We start from the raw sequence: 14,528 nt of genomic DNA on the forward strand, positions 1-14,528 counted from the left end.
TGGTTAAGTAGGTATGTCCAAAAATACAGAAGTTCACAATTTATTATCTGAAAATTGAAGTCCAGAATCTTGTACCTAGAAAAACCCTGTAAACAAGTTTTTCCATTATTCACTTAGCAGCAAAACATGACCTGAAATGTTTTGCATTTCACAATGCAAATTCACAATCTCTATTTGTCCCACTTACTATGATTATTCATATGTTTTGCTATAAAATTAATACATTTGACTACACACTGGGGGCCCAGACACACTTACAAATGTTAATGTTGCACATTATGATTGTTGTATATTATCTTTGTAACTCTACCCCTGGCCACAAATCCGAATGCTGAAACATAAACAGCCCCAGGGTTTTGATAATCCTCCACCATCCAACCACTCAAACACGCCTAAGACCAATTTTGTGATCTGCCTGAAACTAAAAATATCTAGTACAAGTCTACAATTTTATATGAAAAACTTATTTAAATACTACCATTAATATTATAAAGAGACCTTCACAATTACAAAGTACACATAACTGTCTGTGAATTCAGTAGGTATGCACATAATTAAGACTAAATTAATAAAAAGGACTAGCATTGACTGTTTCTTGTACCCAGCAGTTGACATATCTCATTTAAACAATTAAAACTCTGGACAAGTACGTATTAGTAGGCTCATTGTATAATCAGGGCCAATATGGCTCACAGTTCAACTAATCTGCTTAAAATATCAGAATTAGTCAGTGACAGTGTCAGAATTCAAAACCTTTGTCTATTTAAAAAAAATGGTTCACATTCTGTACACTACCACACTGATGATCTCCAGTTGTTTATTTCATAAATCAAAAAATTATAAGCAAACCGCAAAATCTTGTGTACTGACACAGTTTCCAACGTCTGATTTGCAAAGTAGGGATTACCTTTAACCATTAAAGTGCAGTAACAAATGCAAATAGTACTTAACATACGCCAGGTACTATTTTAAGTGATTTACATGTATTAACTCATCTACTCTGCAGTACTATGAAATAGGTGCTATTGTCTGCATTCTACAGATCAAAAAGTTAAGCATGGACAGGTTAAGTAACTTGGAAGAGGTCACTAATAAGTTAAGTGGTAGAAGTGAATTCACAATCTAGGCAGTCCTAGCTCTTCAGAATTACACTACACTGCAGAAAGTCTATTATTTCAGTTGAAAAAAATTCTAAACACATATAACCCCCGTTCACTCTTTTTCTTTCTTCCCATTTTCTTCCTATTTCCCAAAACTTCTTCAAAACTAAGAAGTTTTGAAAATCTGACACAGACAGCACTGGGACCTGCACTATGAATCCAACTAGAACTTCTAGAGAGGTCAATTCTAGTTCCTTGACAACCAGTAAGGAATACTTTGAAACACTAGTGAAGCAACTGTGCTATTTATGTTACCTTCTTGTTTAAAGGTGGTAGGTTTGTTTCAGAAACTGCAAACTGAGGCTAGAGAATAAACCTTAGATGATGAGAGGTTAGCAACCACAAGAAAGACAGAAAATCCTACTTTAAGGCAGCATTTCTGAAGCTCTGCTGTGTAAGTATGCCAAGAGACCCTTGGAAGATCCTGCATGGTGGCTGCAAGTTTCACTAAGAGCAAAGTTCCAACGATTTTTCGGATTTGTGTTTTGTTTCCCTGCCTAAGCAGGATACGAACTATAAACAGAGGTTGATCTCTTCAAGAAAAAGTAAAAAGGCTAAGCAAAATGACTGCCATTAAAGCTGTCAGAAGAAATGAGATGTTAACTCCACCCTGGCACAGAAAATTCACAGAAAAAAAAAGTTTATAAAGGGCTACATTCAAAACATCTGGTAAAGGTGTAGAGAAACTGAAACTCTAGTACACTGTGGGAATGTAAAGTGCAGCAACCATTTTGGAAAAATGATCTGGCAATTCTCAAAACATTAAATATAGTTAGTATCTGATCCAGCAATTTCACTTCCAGGTATATATCCAGGAGAAACCAAAACATGTCCACACAACAAGTTACACATGAATGTTCCTAACAGAATTACTCATAATAGCCAAAAAAGTAGAAGCAACCCAAATGTACATCAACTAATAAAGGGATAAACAAAATATGGTACATTCATACAAAGGAATCTTATTTGCCAATAAAAAAGGATAAAGTGGGACTTCCCTGGTAGTCCAGTAGTTAAGAATTTGCCGGCCATTCTTGTTTCTCTTAAAAATGAATTCTGCCTTTGACCAAAGATTTACCTAGGTAGGGATAAGCATAAGTGTTGCTTCAATTTTCTGAGGTCTTACAAGATCAATTAAAAAAAAAAAATTCTCCTGCCAATTTAGGGGACATGGGTTTGATCCCTGCCTGGTCTGGGAAGATTCCACATGCTGCAGAGCAACAAAGCCCATGTTCCACAGCTACTGAGCCCTCGTGCTGCAACTACTGAAGCCCGTGAGCCTAGAGCCTGTGCTCCACAAGAGCGGCCACCACAATGAGAAGCCCGTGACCACAACTAGAGAGAGCCCGTGGGCAGTAACGAAGACTCAGCATAGCCAAAACCTGAAGAAAAAGATTATTAAAAAAAGAAAGAATGAAGTACTGATATATGCTACAATGTAGATGAACCTTTAAACTGTTTTAATAAGCAAAAAAAGCCAGTCACAAAAAAATTCCACTTATATGAAATACCCAGAATCTATAGAGACAGACAGTAGACTAGTGGTAGCTTAGAGCTTGAGGGATTGGAGTGATAACTGAAGAGTACAGGGTTATTTTTTAAGGCAAGAATTGTACACTTTAAATGGGTAGGCTATATGGTATGTGAATTATATCACAATAAAGTTGTTATCAAAATGAAGAAGTTTAAAGGGAGTTATCAAAACCAATACAAAGGTCACTAATGTAACTCATGGAACAGCTAAATCTCTTGCTTCATACTTCAAATGTGTTAGAATCCACCACTAGTCTGAGATTCAAGGGCAGGAATTCTGGCTGAGCCATTTTTATATCCATAGTATGTGGCACATAATAGTATTCCAATATTTGTTAAATAATAGGAGGGGGGAAAATCCTGTACCCGAGGAATTATACAGTAACATAAGATACTCTCCATAGAGAAAGAGTATTCCCTGTGAACCAAATAAGGGAACTCCAGCACCAAAGTGGCAAAAAGAAAAGAAAAACCCACCTGCTACCCACCACAAGCTGGTGACTACAGAGGTCGTCAGTCAACAATCATGTTATTCCCAGATATATAAACCCATTAAATATGGGAGAAGAAATCAAATTTCAAAGTAACTGCCAGCCTCTCACTTCTGTTGGCTCAAACAGAAGCCTGTCCTATGAGTCAGGCAGCCACCCTGGGTACTATGCTAATGAGGACTCCAGTGCGTACTACACTTTACTTTCCTTTTCTGAGGATCATTAAATTTCACTATCAAAATACTGGTCTTTAACAATATCCTACAGGGCCTATGAAAAGTACCGACAGTATGGGCACCTTTCAGTGCAATTTATCTCTAGCAGCCCCAACAGGTTGTCTTTCTCATCCTCTATCCTTCTGGGCTGTGGCTGTATGAAAAGGGATGAAGAAACAAGAAATCCAGAATGTACACTTATGATTTTGAAACTCTAAAAATTAAATTATGAAAAATATGAACTTTTACTTGTGTCCTGCCTTTTTAGGCTTCCCTTACAAGCTTCCTCATTCATGAACTACTATAATGCTACTATTACCCAGAAAATTCTATTGCATCAGAAAATCTATTACTCGGGAGAATGAAGAATTAATAAGAATTACCTCCTCAGACTTAAATATGACAGACAGACAAGTGTTAGGATGCAGAAGGAAAAGAAACCCACAAATAATCTTAATAGTCAAAGAAAATTAATGTTTCCTACTATGTAAGAAAAACAAATTTGCCAAAAAAAAAAAAAGACGGGCAGAGTCCTAAGAAGTCTAAAAGCATGTAACTTAGAATTTGTCATGGTTAAGAAAATATGTCTGGGATAGTATGTGAAGACTATCACAAGACTAAACCTATACTCTCACTTAACGTGAAAATTAAATGACACAGTCTATGTAAAATTCTTACACCAAGCCAGGAATACAGTAAACACCGAAGCGAAAGTAGCTCTCTATTACTACTGTGGAACAGGTGAATAAACTACCTTACCAAGGCAGTTATTAATAATTCCTATCAGTGAAGGCAAACTGAAAACTAGTCAGTAGTTGTGGAGCCTGAAGTAGTAAAGCCCTGAAGACACAGGGCTAACTCTCCAAAACACACAATTCTAGAATTCCATCCTGATACACCCAATCTTAAGGCTCTAGATTTCTACTCTAATACAGCCACAATCATGTCATAAATCAATCACTATTTCAGAACCAAACCTGTTCATTCGTTTACAATAAGGACTTCTTGGTCCCGCAGAAGACAATCGATATCTTGGTCTCGCAGGAGAAGCTGGGCCAGTATAAAATATTTTGGGCTTTCTCTGATGACGAGGTTCTAAGAAAAAAATTATATGTACGTGACATAAACATGTATAAACACAATTTTGCTCTTCATCTAAATACCTACAAAGGTGCTGTGCATGTGCACGTGCTAAGTGGCTTCAGTCGTGTCTGACTCTTTGCAACCCTACGGACTGTACCCCACCAGGCTCCTCTGTCCATGGGATTCTCCAGGCGAGAATACTGGAGTGGGTTGCCATGCCCTTCCTTCCATGAAAATACTATTAATAGCATGTATCTACTAGAGTAAATTTTACTGTTCGTGGTTTAAATCATTTATGCCCGCAAGGCTGCTACTGAATATATGTGTGCAAGACAGACAACAACCAACAAAAACACACACTGACCACAAACAACCATTATGATTATACTGATGCATAATGGCTGATTATCAGTCCTATATATATATACACACACACACATATAGACATATATATATATACTTTTAAGTGTTGAGGTACAAATTTCACATAAATCAAAAGTGGTCCTATTTATACAAACTTATAAATTAAGTACAAAACTGTGAACGCTAAAATAACTAAAGACAGACATGAAATTTCAAAGTCACCCAATTATTTGCTTTGGTCAAGGCTAACATTTAATTTTTAGAAGATGTAACATCTTAAGTCGGAAAGAGAAAAAGAAATACCGTGTAAAATTGCTTATTGCTTATCAAGAAAAATGGTACAGATGAACTTATTTGCAAAGCAGAAACAGAGATACAGATGTAGAGAGTGGACTCATGGATACCAAGGGAGTAAGCAGGTGATGGTGGGAAGAACTGGGAGACTGGGACTGACATAGATACACTACTACGCATAAAATAGATGACCAATGAGAAATTACGCATAGCACAGGGAACCCTAAACCCAATGCTCTGTGGTGACCTAAATGGGAAGGAGATCTAAAAAAGAAGGGATGTATGTATAACTGATTCACTCTGCTATACAGAAGATACATAACATTGTAAAGCAACTATACTCCAATAAAATTAAAAAAAATATATATATACACACACACACACACCAAGGAGGAAAAGAAAAAGAAATAACTTCCTGCACATTTTCGGTAAGTTATGAAAGACAACAGCCATGAGTATTCTGTAAAATGATAACCTGAAAAATAAGAATGACAATGGAAAGGCAGTAAAGATAAAGGTAACAATAATTATACCTTCGCCTGGAAAAAAACATTAATAGATATGTCTTACTTTCCAATGGAGCCTGATAGTAAACAGTAGCCTTTCTTTGTCTAAGATAGTATCGCTTCTGATTATCTTCCTCAACGTCCTCTTCATCTTCATCGTCATCATCATCTTCCTCTTCTTCATCATCTTCATCTTCATCTTCTTGGTCTTCACCCTCTTCAGATGACTCTACAAATTAAGAAACATTTACTTTTAGGCTTCTAAAGACCCTCCTTTTAAAACTCATTTACTTCTAGATTGTCCAAAGAATCTTTAATTCTGCAACATTAAAGACTGAAGATTTTGAAAAATGAAGTAAAAAACTATAGAATTAAAAATAACTAGAGGAAGGAAAAAAGTAGTTTAAAGGCCACTGTCACTAAGTACCGAACTAAAGTTTCAAGTATTACTGCTAATTCATTAATATAGTGCACTTCTGTCCCTGAGTTACATGACATGTAATCTGCTTAAAGATAATGTAAAATACCCTCAGCAAACATTTAAAACACATTTCAGAAAACAAATTTTCATTCAAGAAAATTTCTAAGAAATTGCAGCAATAAGTTCTAAAGAGAATAGTAAAACCTGGCATGAGGGTATAGATCAGTGATAGAGCATTTAATGGCAGAATAGTAAAACGTAACTTTATTTATTTATTTTTTTTTAATTTTATTTTATTTTTAAACTTTACATAATTGTATTAGTTTTGCCAAATATCAAAATGAATCCATCACAGGTATACATGTGCTCCCCATCCTGAACCCTCCTCCCTCCTCCCTCCCCACACCATCCCTCTGGGTCGTCCCAGTGCACTAGCCCCAAGCATCCAGTATCGTGCATTGAACCTGGACTGGCATCTCATTTCATACATGATATTTTACATGTTTCAATGCCATTCTCCCAAATCTTCCCACCCTCTCCCTCTCCCACAGAGTCCATAAGACTGTTCCATACATAAAACAGGTAGACATATGTTATCTGTAAATGTATTATACAAGCAAACCAGTTTCATCTGTTTTAGAGTTGTTTATTTCAAATACATTCCCAGCAAAACACATTATCCTTTTATCTCCCTTACTTTCACTTTTTTCTGACACTATGACCAACTCCCTAATTTATCACAAATTACCATACATGTTATAGCTTCTGAATAAAAAGACTATATCCTACTAAATAAAAAGCATTGAAATTCAAACCCAGAAGACAGAACAAGAGAAAAGACTAACCCACACTGCCTTCTTGATTGTCAGTTGTTTCTTCATCAGTTCTTTGAATATCTTTTTGTTTCCCTCTTGTGTACATGTTAAGATTCCCCTAAAAATGTTTAAATAAAATCCATTATTGTTTAGTATGTTTATTTAAAATAAATCCAGTAGGACCTTCCAACCTTACTTAAATAATGAAGATATTTCCAGTTATAAACTCTTACAACTCTAGTAATAACTCTAGTGACTGATAAAATAATTGCTGAATAAAATGAATACTTTAACCAAAAGAAAGGACAGGGACTACAGAAAAAAGGTTAAACTGGAGATTATGAAATCATCCCCTTAATGGAAGAATATATTTACTTCTTCTGTTTCATTAAATACTTCCAAGTCTTCAAGTTTTCTCATTCGCCGTCTACGCTGCTTCTCCATATCATCCATTTTTTGAAGCACAGCTTCAGCAGTGCTTAAAAAAAATGATATAAACATAAGCTAAAATTGTGAAAGAGTAGTATATATATATTTTAAAGAGTAGTATATTTTTAAAAACGTAATTTTTCTTCCATTATATTCTTCAACCGCTGGAATTTTAAATATCTTTATAAGAAGCACGATTTACTACTATAAAAATTTTAGCTATTCTTTATAAGAATTTAAATACAAATATAGTTAAATGCACATACAGAATTATTACAAAGTCCTCTAATACTCACTTTATACTTTACATAAATGGAATGCATTTAACATTCATGCTAGTCAAAATTTAGTCCCCAACGAAAAGTTTTTGTCAGCTAAATCATCTTCATCTAAATGAGTTTTACTTACTTTGTTATAAGTTTGTCAAACAGTACAGACTGGTTCACACTACCATAGCGGCTTCTGATTCTACAGCTCCGGCGAACTTCAACATCACCGTTCTCTTCATGCAAGTGTTCTGTTTTTTGAACTATGCTTCTAGTCCTCAATGACCGAGTAACTGCAATCGCTTTGTCTTCAGAGATGTGTACATAAAAGTAAACAGAAAGATTTGAAATAACAGCATTTATAAAACAATTCTAAAGTGAACAACTGAAGAGCCACACTCATGTAACAAAGTTTTAGTTTCTTGAACTTATCCTTATCTTATGTAAAAATAAACAACACACACCTACTATAAGTCCGATCATACCACTCTCAAGAGAAAACACACATATATAAATAATACAAAGACTTGTATACAGTGTTCGAAGCAGTTTTGTGACAGCCCCCAAATGGAAACAACCCAAAACAAATGTCCATCAAAAGACAGACAGACCAACTGTGAGAAACAACCTGTATCCATCAAGAGGTGAATGGATAAAGAGTATGTGGGACTGGGAACTTCCTGGCGGTCCACACTTCTACTATGAGGGTCTGGGTTTAATCCCCGGGCCCTGGTTGGGGAGCTAAGATTTCACAAGCTGTGTGGCATGCCACTACCCCAAAAACAAACCTAAAAAACAAACAAAAATCCCCCACAGAATATGTGGAATACACATACAACAGAACAGTGTTCAGTCATAAGAAACAGGACATCCCGCCAGTGGCAGTAACACGGATGGACCTTGAAGGCGTTATGCTAAATGAAGCAAGTCAGAGAAAGACAAATACTAAATGACATCACTTATATGTATGATCCAGGAACAGAGACTAGAATAATGATTACAAAGGACTGGGTGGGGAGTAAGAGAAAGGAGAAGATTGTTGGTCAAAGAATACAAATTTTCAGCCATAAAATGAGTAAGTTCTGGAGCTCTAACATACAGCAGACTGATTATAGTTAATAATACTGTACTGGATATTTAATGTTGCTAAGAGACTGTAGCTTGAATGTTCTCAGCAATAAGAGAAATGGCAATTACGTGACATGATGCAGGTGTTAGCTAAAACCATGATAATAATCATTTTGTAATATATAAGGATCGAATCAACATTCCTTGTACTCCTTAAATTAACACAGTTATATATCAATTATATTAAAAGAAAGCTAAGGAAAAAAACTGTGGTATATCCATATAATGGAATACTACTATTCAGCAACAGAAAGCAACTCTATGGATGATTCTCAAAGAAATTATGCTGAGTAAAAGAAGCCAGACAAAAAGAACACATACTGTATAATTCCATTGATATAAAGCTGTAGAAAATACAAACTACTCTACAGTGGCAGAAAGCAGATTGGCGGCCACTTAGGAACCTTGGGGCATGGAGGGCATGGAGAGGAGCTGGGGAAGCCAGCAGTGATTATAAAGGGGCCTGAGGAAATTCTGGGAGGTGGTTATCTTTACTACCTTCTCATGGTCATGGTTTGACAGCACACACTTGCATCAAAACCAAAAAAATTGTATACTTTAAATATGGACAGTTTATTGTATGTACCTCAGTATGCCTGTAAACAAAAACTGAATATTTAAGAAACTTTAAATGCCTTTAACATTACTTACCTTCTTTGCACTCTTCTTTTTTTTTATCAGCTTGCTGTCTGGCCAACTGCCTATATTAAAAAATATATTAAATAACTCAAGATAATTGACATAATTTTAAATCCTGTATTTCATAATATAATGAACTAGGACAATGGAAAAATATGTTTATATAAGTTATAGCTAAATAAAGGCTAAGAACCCTGTTGTGAAATTCAGTGATATACAGTTGTCCCTCAGTGTGAGGAAGGGATTGGTTCTAGGGTCCCCCGTGGATACCAAAATCCAAGGATGCGTAAGTCTCTTAGAATTTGCATATAACCCATGTCCATCCTCTTTATCATCTCCAAATCACTTGTAATATCTAATACAATGTAAATGCTACATAAACAGTTGTTCAGTTCAGTTCAGTTGCTCAGTCGTGTCCAACTCTTTGCGACCCCATGGACTGCAGCATGCCAGGCTTCCCTGTCCATCACCAACTCCTAGAGCCTGCTCAAACTCATGTCCATTGAGTCGGTGATGCCATCCAACCATCTCATCCTGTCATCCCCTTCTCCTCCCGCCTTCAATCTTTCCCAGCATCAGGTCTTTTCCAAGGAATCAGTTCTTCCCATCAAGTGGCCAAAGTATTGGAGCTTCAGCATCAGCCCTTCCAATGAATATTTAGGACTGATTTCCTTTAGGATTGACTGGTTTGATCTCCTTGCAGTCCAAGGGACTGGAGATATCAAGGGAACATTTCACGCAAAGATGGGCACAATAAAGGACAGAAATGGTATGGACCTAACAGAAGCAGAAGATACTAAGAAGAGGCGGCAAGAAAACAGAGGAACTATACAAAAAAGATCACAATGACCCAGATAACCATGATAGTGTGATCACTCACCTAGAGCCAGACATCCTAGAATGCAAAGTCAAGTGGGCCTTAGGAAGTATCACTACAAACAAAGCTAGTGGAGTGATGGAATTCCAGTTGAGCTATTTCAAATCCTGAACGATGATGCTGTGAAAGTGCTGCACTCAATATGCCAGCAAATTTGGAAAACTCAGCAGTGGCCACAGGACTGGAAAAGGTGAGTTTTCATTCAAATCCCAAAGAAAGCCACTGCCAAAGAATGTTCAAACTACCACACAACTGCAGTCATCTCACACGCCAGCGAAGTAATGCTCAAAATTCTCCAAGCAAGGCCTCAACAGTTTGTGAACCGAGAACGTCCAGATGTTCAAGCCGGATTTAGAAACGGCAGAGGAACCAGCGATCAAATTGCCAACATCCATTGGCTCATAGAAAAAACAAGAGAGTTCCAGAAAAACATCTACTTCTGCTTTACTGACCACACCAAAGCCTTTGACTGTGTGGATCACAACAAACTGTTGTTAGTGAGTGGTAAATTCAAGTTTTGCTTTTTGGAACTTTCTGGAATTTTTGGTTGGAAAATACTTTTGATCCACAGTTGATTGAAACTGCACATGCAGAATCAGTGGCTACAGAGGGTCAACTGTATGCATTAAGTCTTAGCTAAGCAGAATTAATCAAACCATAGTATCTTACTTAAAACATGAAGTGAAATCCTTATCCTAAGTATTTAGGTATAACTGAACTGAGTAGTGGGCAAAGAGAAGACAAGGTGTTTTATACAACAAGAATATAGTGGTCCCACATCCTTGAGGACCTAAGAACACATCATAGAAATTAGTGACATGTTAATTTTCCTCTAAGAACATGTGCTGGCTACAATCTTCACACAACATGCATTATTATTCACAGGTAGAAACGGTCACATTTGTGAATCAGATATCCCATCTACAAACTGACATACAGAGTCTGCTGCATTGGAAAGAACACCTTCCAAAGGATTTAAAAAAAAGTATCTTCCTCTATTTTTCCCCAAACCCATTGAAGCAAACAAAGCAGTATGTCTCATTCACTCATTATTTTTAGGGATTCAATTTTCCATACCTGGATAGGCTATATATTCCCTGATAGCTCAGTTGGTAAAGAATCCACCTGTAATGCAGGAGACCCCGGTTCATTTCCTGGGTCAGGAAGAACCCCTGGAGAAGGGAAAGGCTACCCATTCCAGTATTCTTGGGCTTCCCTTGTGGTTCAGTTGATAAAGAATCTGCCTGCAATGCGGGAGACCTGGGTTTGATCACTGGGTTGGGAAGATCCCCTGGAGAAGGGAAAGGCTTCCCACTCTAGTGTTCTGGCCTGGAGAATTCTATGGACTATATAGTCAGTCCATGGGGTCTCAAAGAGTCGGTCAGGACCGGACAGTGCGACTTTCACTTTCATTAATCAACCTATAAATCAAGCTCTTTGCAAGTGGGCTGGTTATACCCGTGGAATTTCAAATGCAACACTTTAAAATGAAACTATCTTATTCTAAACCATCTATATCTTCGTAACAATGTAAGTCATCATTAGACTTCCTTAACTCTTTTGGAACAGGCTTTAAGAATGAAGAACAAAAAGAAACACTTTTCAGCAATCCATCTACAGATCAAGGGCTAGTTTGTTTACAGGTTCATAGAGTTTCCTCATGGAAGAGCCCCTCTCTCCATACCATGTAGGTCTACACTTCTACAAACAAGGCCCCCCTAATAGATGCTAGGGATACAAAGACTAAAGCAGTGTCTTTTTCTTTTTTTGTCTGTAGGGGAAGGGAAGCAATTTCCTACTTGCGAGGGTTGCTATACCTTTTCTTAAACAGCTAGATAATAAATATTTTGGCTTGTCAGCTGTACAGTTTCTGTCATAACTACTCATACAACTCTAACACTGAAGTAGGAATGCAGCCCTAGACAGAATGAATGGGCATGGCTGTGTTCCAGTGAAACTATTTACAAAAACAGGTGTCTGGACTTTTGTCAACTCCTGAGAATATGATGAAAGCTATGGGTCTTTTCTCCCTGCTGCTGCTGCTGCTGAGTCGCATCAGTCGTGTCCGACTCTGTGCGACCCCATAGACAGTAGCCCTCCAGGCTCCCCCGTCCCTGGGATTCTCCAGGCAAGAACACTGGAGTGGGTTGCCATTTCCTTCTCCAATGCATGAAAGTGAGAAGTGAGTGTGAAGTCGCTCAGTCGTGTCCGACTCTTAGCGACCCCATGGACTGCAGCCTACCAGGCTCCACTGTCCATGGGATTTTCCAGGCAAGAGTACTGGAGTGGGTTGCCATTTCCTTCTCCACTTTTCTCCCTAGAAAACTGCATATACACATGTAAGTTTAAAACATTGTTTCAGAGTTTTCATATGCTGCCTGAAAAAACACTATTAGTAGACCCTAGTTAAGAACTTTAGGACTAAACAAATATATAGTCTTCCCTCAAGCCATAGTTACTCAAATCTTTCTGTATTATTCTATCAACCTTGGTTCCCTGGTCTTTGAGTCCCAAATAGACTGAAAACAAAGGGTTGGTGGGTAAAAACACACAGAAAGAAGTAAAAAAATTATTATAATCAGGCAAACTGGCAATAGCGAACAGTCATCCTGGTAAGAAATAGGAAAACTAGATAAAGCAGAATTCAAAAATACTATAGGCCACGTTATATAAGTCTTGTACAAACAGATCCTGATGTTATCTATATAAATTAGAGCCTTTGCAATAATGATCTGAATACAGGGAATTCTTTTAAAGACAGGAATTATTCTCTACAGGAAATATATAAAGAGCCAGCCAACAAGCACAAGAAAAATAATCCAACATTATTAACCATCTATGACAAGTGTTAGTGAGGATGTAGACAAAGTGGGACCCTCATACAGTGCTGGTGAGAATATAAAATGGCACAGCTGCTATGGACAACAGTTTGGCAGTTCAACATTAAAACAGAGTTACCATTCAACCCAATAATTCACTTCAAGGCATATACCCCAAAACCAAAACTCTATGTCCACACAAATATCTGTACACCAGTCTTCATATCATTCAAAATAATCCAAAAGGGTAAACAATTCAATGTTCATCAACTAATGAGTGGATAAACAAAACATTCATACAACGAAATCTTATTTGACAATAAAATGAAGTGCTGATAGACACTGCAATATAGATAAACCTTCAAAACATTGTATCAAGTAGAAGAAGCCAAACACAAAAGGCCAGAGTTTGATTCTGCTTGTATAAAATGTCCAGAATAGGCAAATAGATAGAAAATAGATTTAGAAATCTAAATAGAGATAGAAAGTAGATTTTCAGTTCCCATGGGGCTGAGGATGGAGGGATAATGGGCATTGGGTTTCTTTTTAGGGTGAAGAAAATGTCTTGAAATTAGATAGCAGCAACACTTGAACAATACCACTAAATACTCTAAAACCAATGAATTACACTTAAAAATCATGAATTTTATGGTATGTAAATCATATTTCAATGGTTATTTTAAAATAATAAAAAGACAGGAATTCAATATATTTTAGGAAGATTCTAATTTAAAAACACCAAGTCATTCATCTTTAAATCAAGATTAAAACAGCATTTATTTTAATACATTCCTTTAACACCGAGCACAATGTTTCACAAACCTGAGTAACATACAGAGCCTTATAAAGATTTTGAGGATTTCCTATATTAATTTTTTTATGATTATGTACAAGCCAAACTAGATATAAATTCATTTAAGTTTTATACAAATAAAACTATAAAAACAACCATCAACAAAAATATTAACAGAATACACTGGAGGTTTCCTGACACAAATTCTATTTGCTGTGTGAATTTAATTCAGATTGCTATGGGTTTCTCTTGAGTTTAGCATGCTACCTATCATGCTTGTTGTGCATCTGGATGACTCGACGCATCCACTCCTCTTATCTAAAGGGCTCTAAACCTTCATCTGAACGGCATGTATGACATCACATCACACAGCTTTCTCTTGGAAGCAGAGGCATCGCTTATGTATCAAGGTCAGAATGGGTTCTCATCTCATGACCCTGAGATAACTAAAGCAGTACTACTTGGGGCCAACTGTAAACATAAATGCAGAGCCTGAACTTTTATGGCTGCTCTCTATAAGGCAGCAAGGTAGATGATTTCTTTTATGGCTGCTCTCTATAAGGCAGCAAGGTAGATGATTTCTTTTATGGCTGCTCTCTACAAGGCAGCAAGGTAGATGATTTAGAACAGTTATTTTTTTCTTCAGATCATGAAAGAAATCTTTAAATTCTCATTGAGAATTTATGGACCCTCTCC

At 36.8% G+C, this 14,528-nt stretch overlaps 1 protein-coding gene across 2 annotated transcripts in view; it reads right to left on the reverse strand.

Annotated features, from left to right (window-relative positions):
• ATAD2 (ATPase family AAA domain containing 2) overlaps nucleotides 1-14,528 on the reverse strand; it is a 63,329-nt gene that overhangs the window by 38,153 nt on the left and 10,648 nt on the right. For both annotated transcript variants that reach the window (XR_015140922.1, XM_086337083.1), the window contains exons 3-8: nucleotides 9,356-9,405; nucleotides 7,719-7,884; nucleotides 7,257-7,359; nucleotides 6,912-6,999; nucleotides 5,710-5,874; nucleotides 4,377-4,494 (exon numbers count right to left, since the gene is read on the reverse strand). Coding sequence is in view for 1 of the 2 variants with exons in the window: in XM_086337083.1 (XP_086193209.1) it covers nucleotides 4,377-4,494; nucleotides 5,710-5,874; nucleotides 6,912-6,999; nucleotides 7,257-7,359; nucleotides 7,719-7,884; nucleotides 9,356-9,405 (690 nt within the window). In the remaining variant the exon portion in view is untranslated. The remainder of the gene's footprint in view (nucleotides 1-4,376; nucleotides 4,495-5,709; nucleotides 5,875-6,911; nucleotides 7,000-7,256; nucleotides 7,360-7,718; nucleotides 7,885-9,355; nucleotides 9,406-14,528) is intronic.

The sequence above is a fragment of the Bos grunniens genome, chromosome 14, assembly GCF_055505025.1.
Source record: "Bos grunniens cultivar Pamir isolate PY7600 chromosome 14, Bosgru_T2T1.0, whole genome shotgun sequence".
Classification (NCBI taxonomy): domain Eukaryota; kingdom Metazoa; phylum Chordata; class Mammalia; order Artiodactyla; family Bovidae; genus Bos; species Bos grunniens.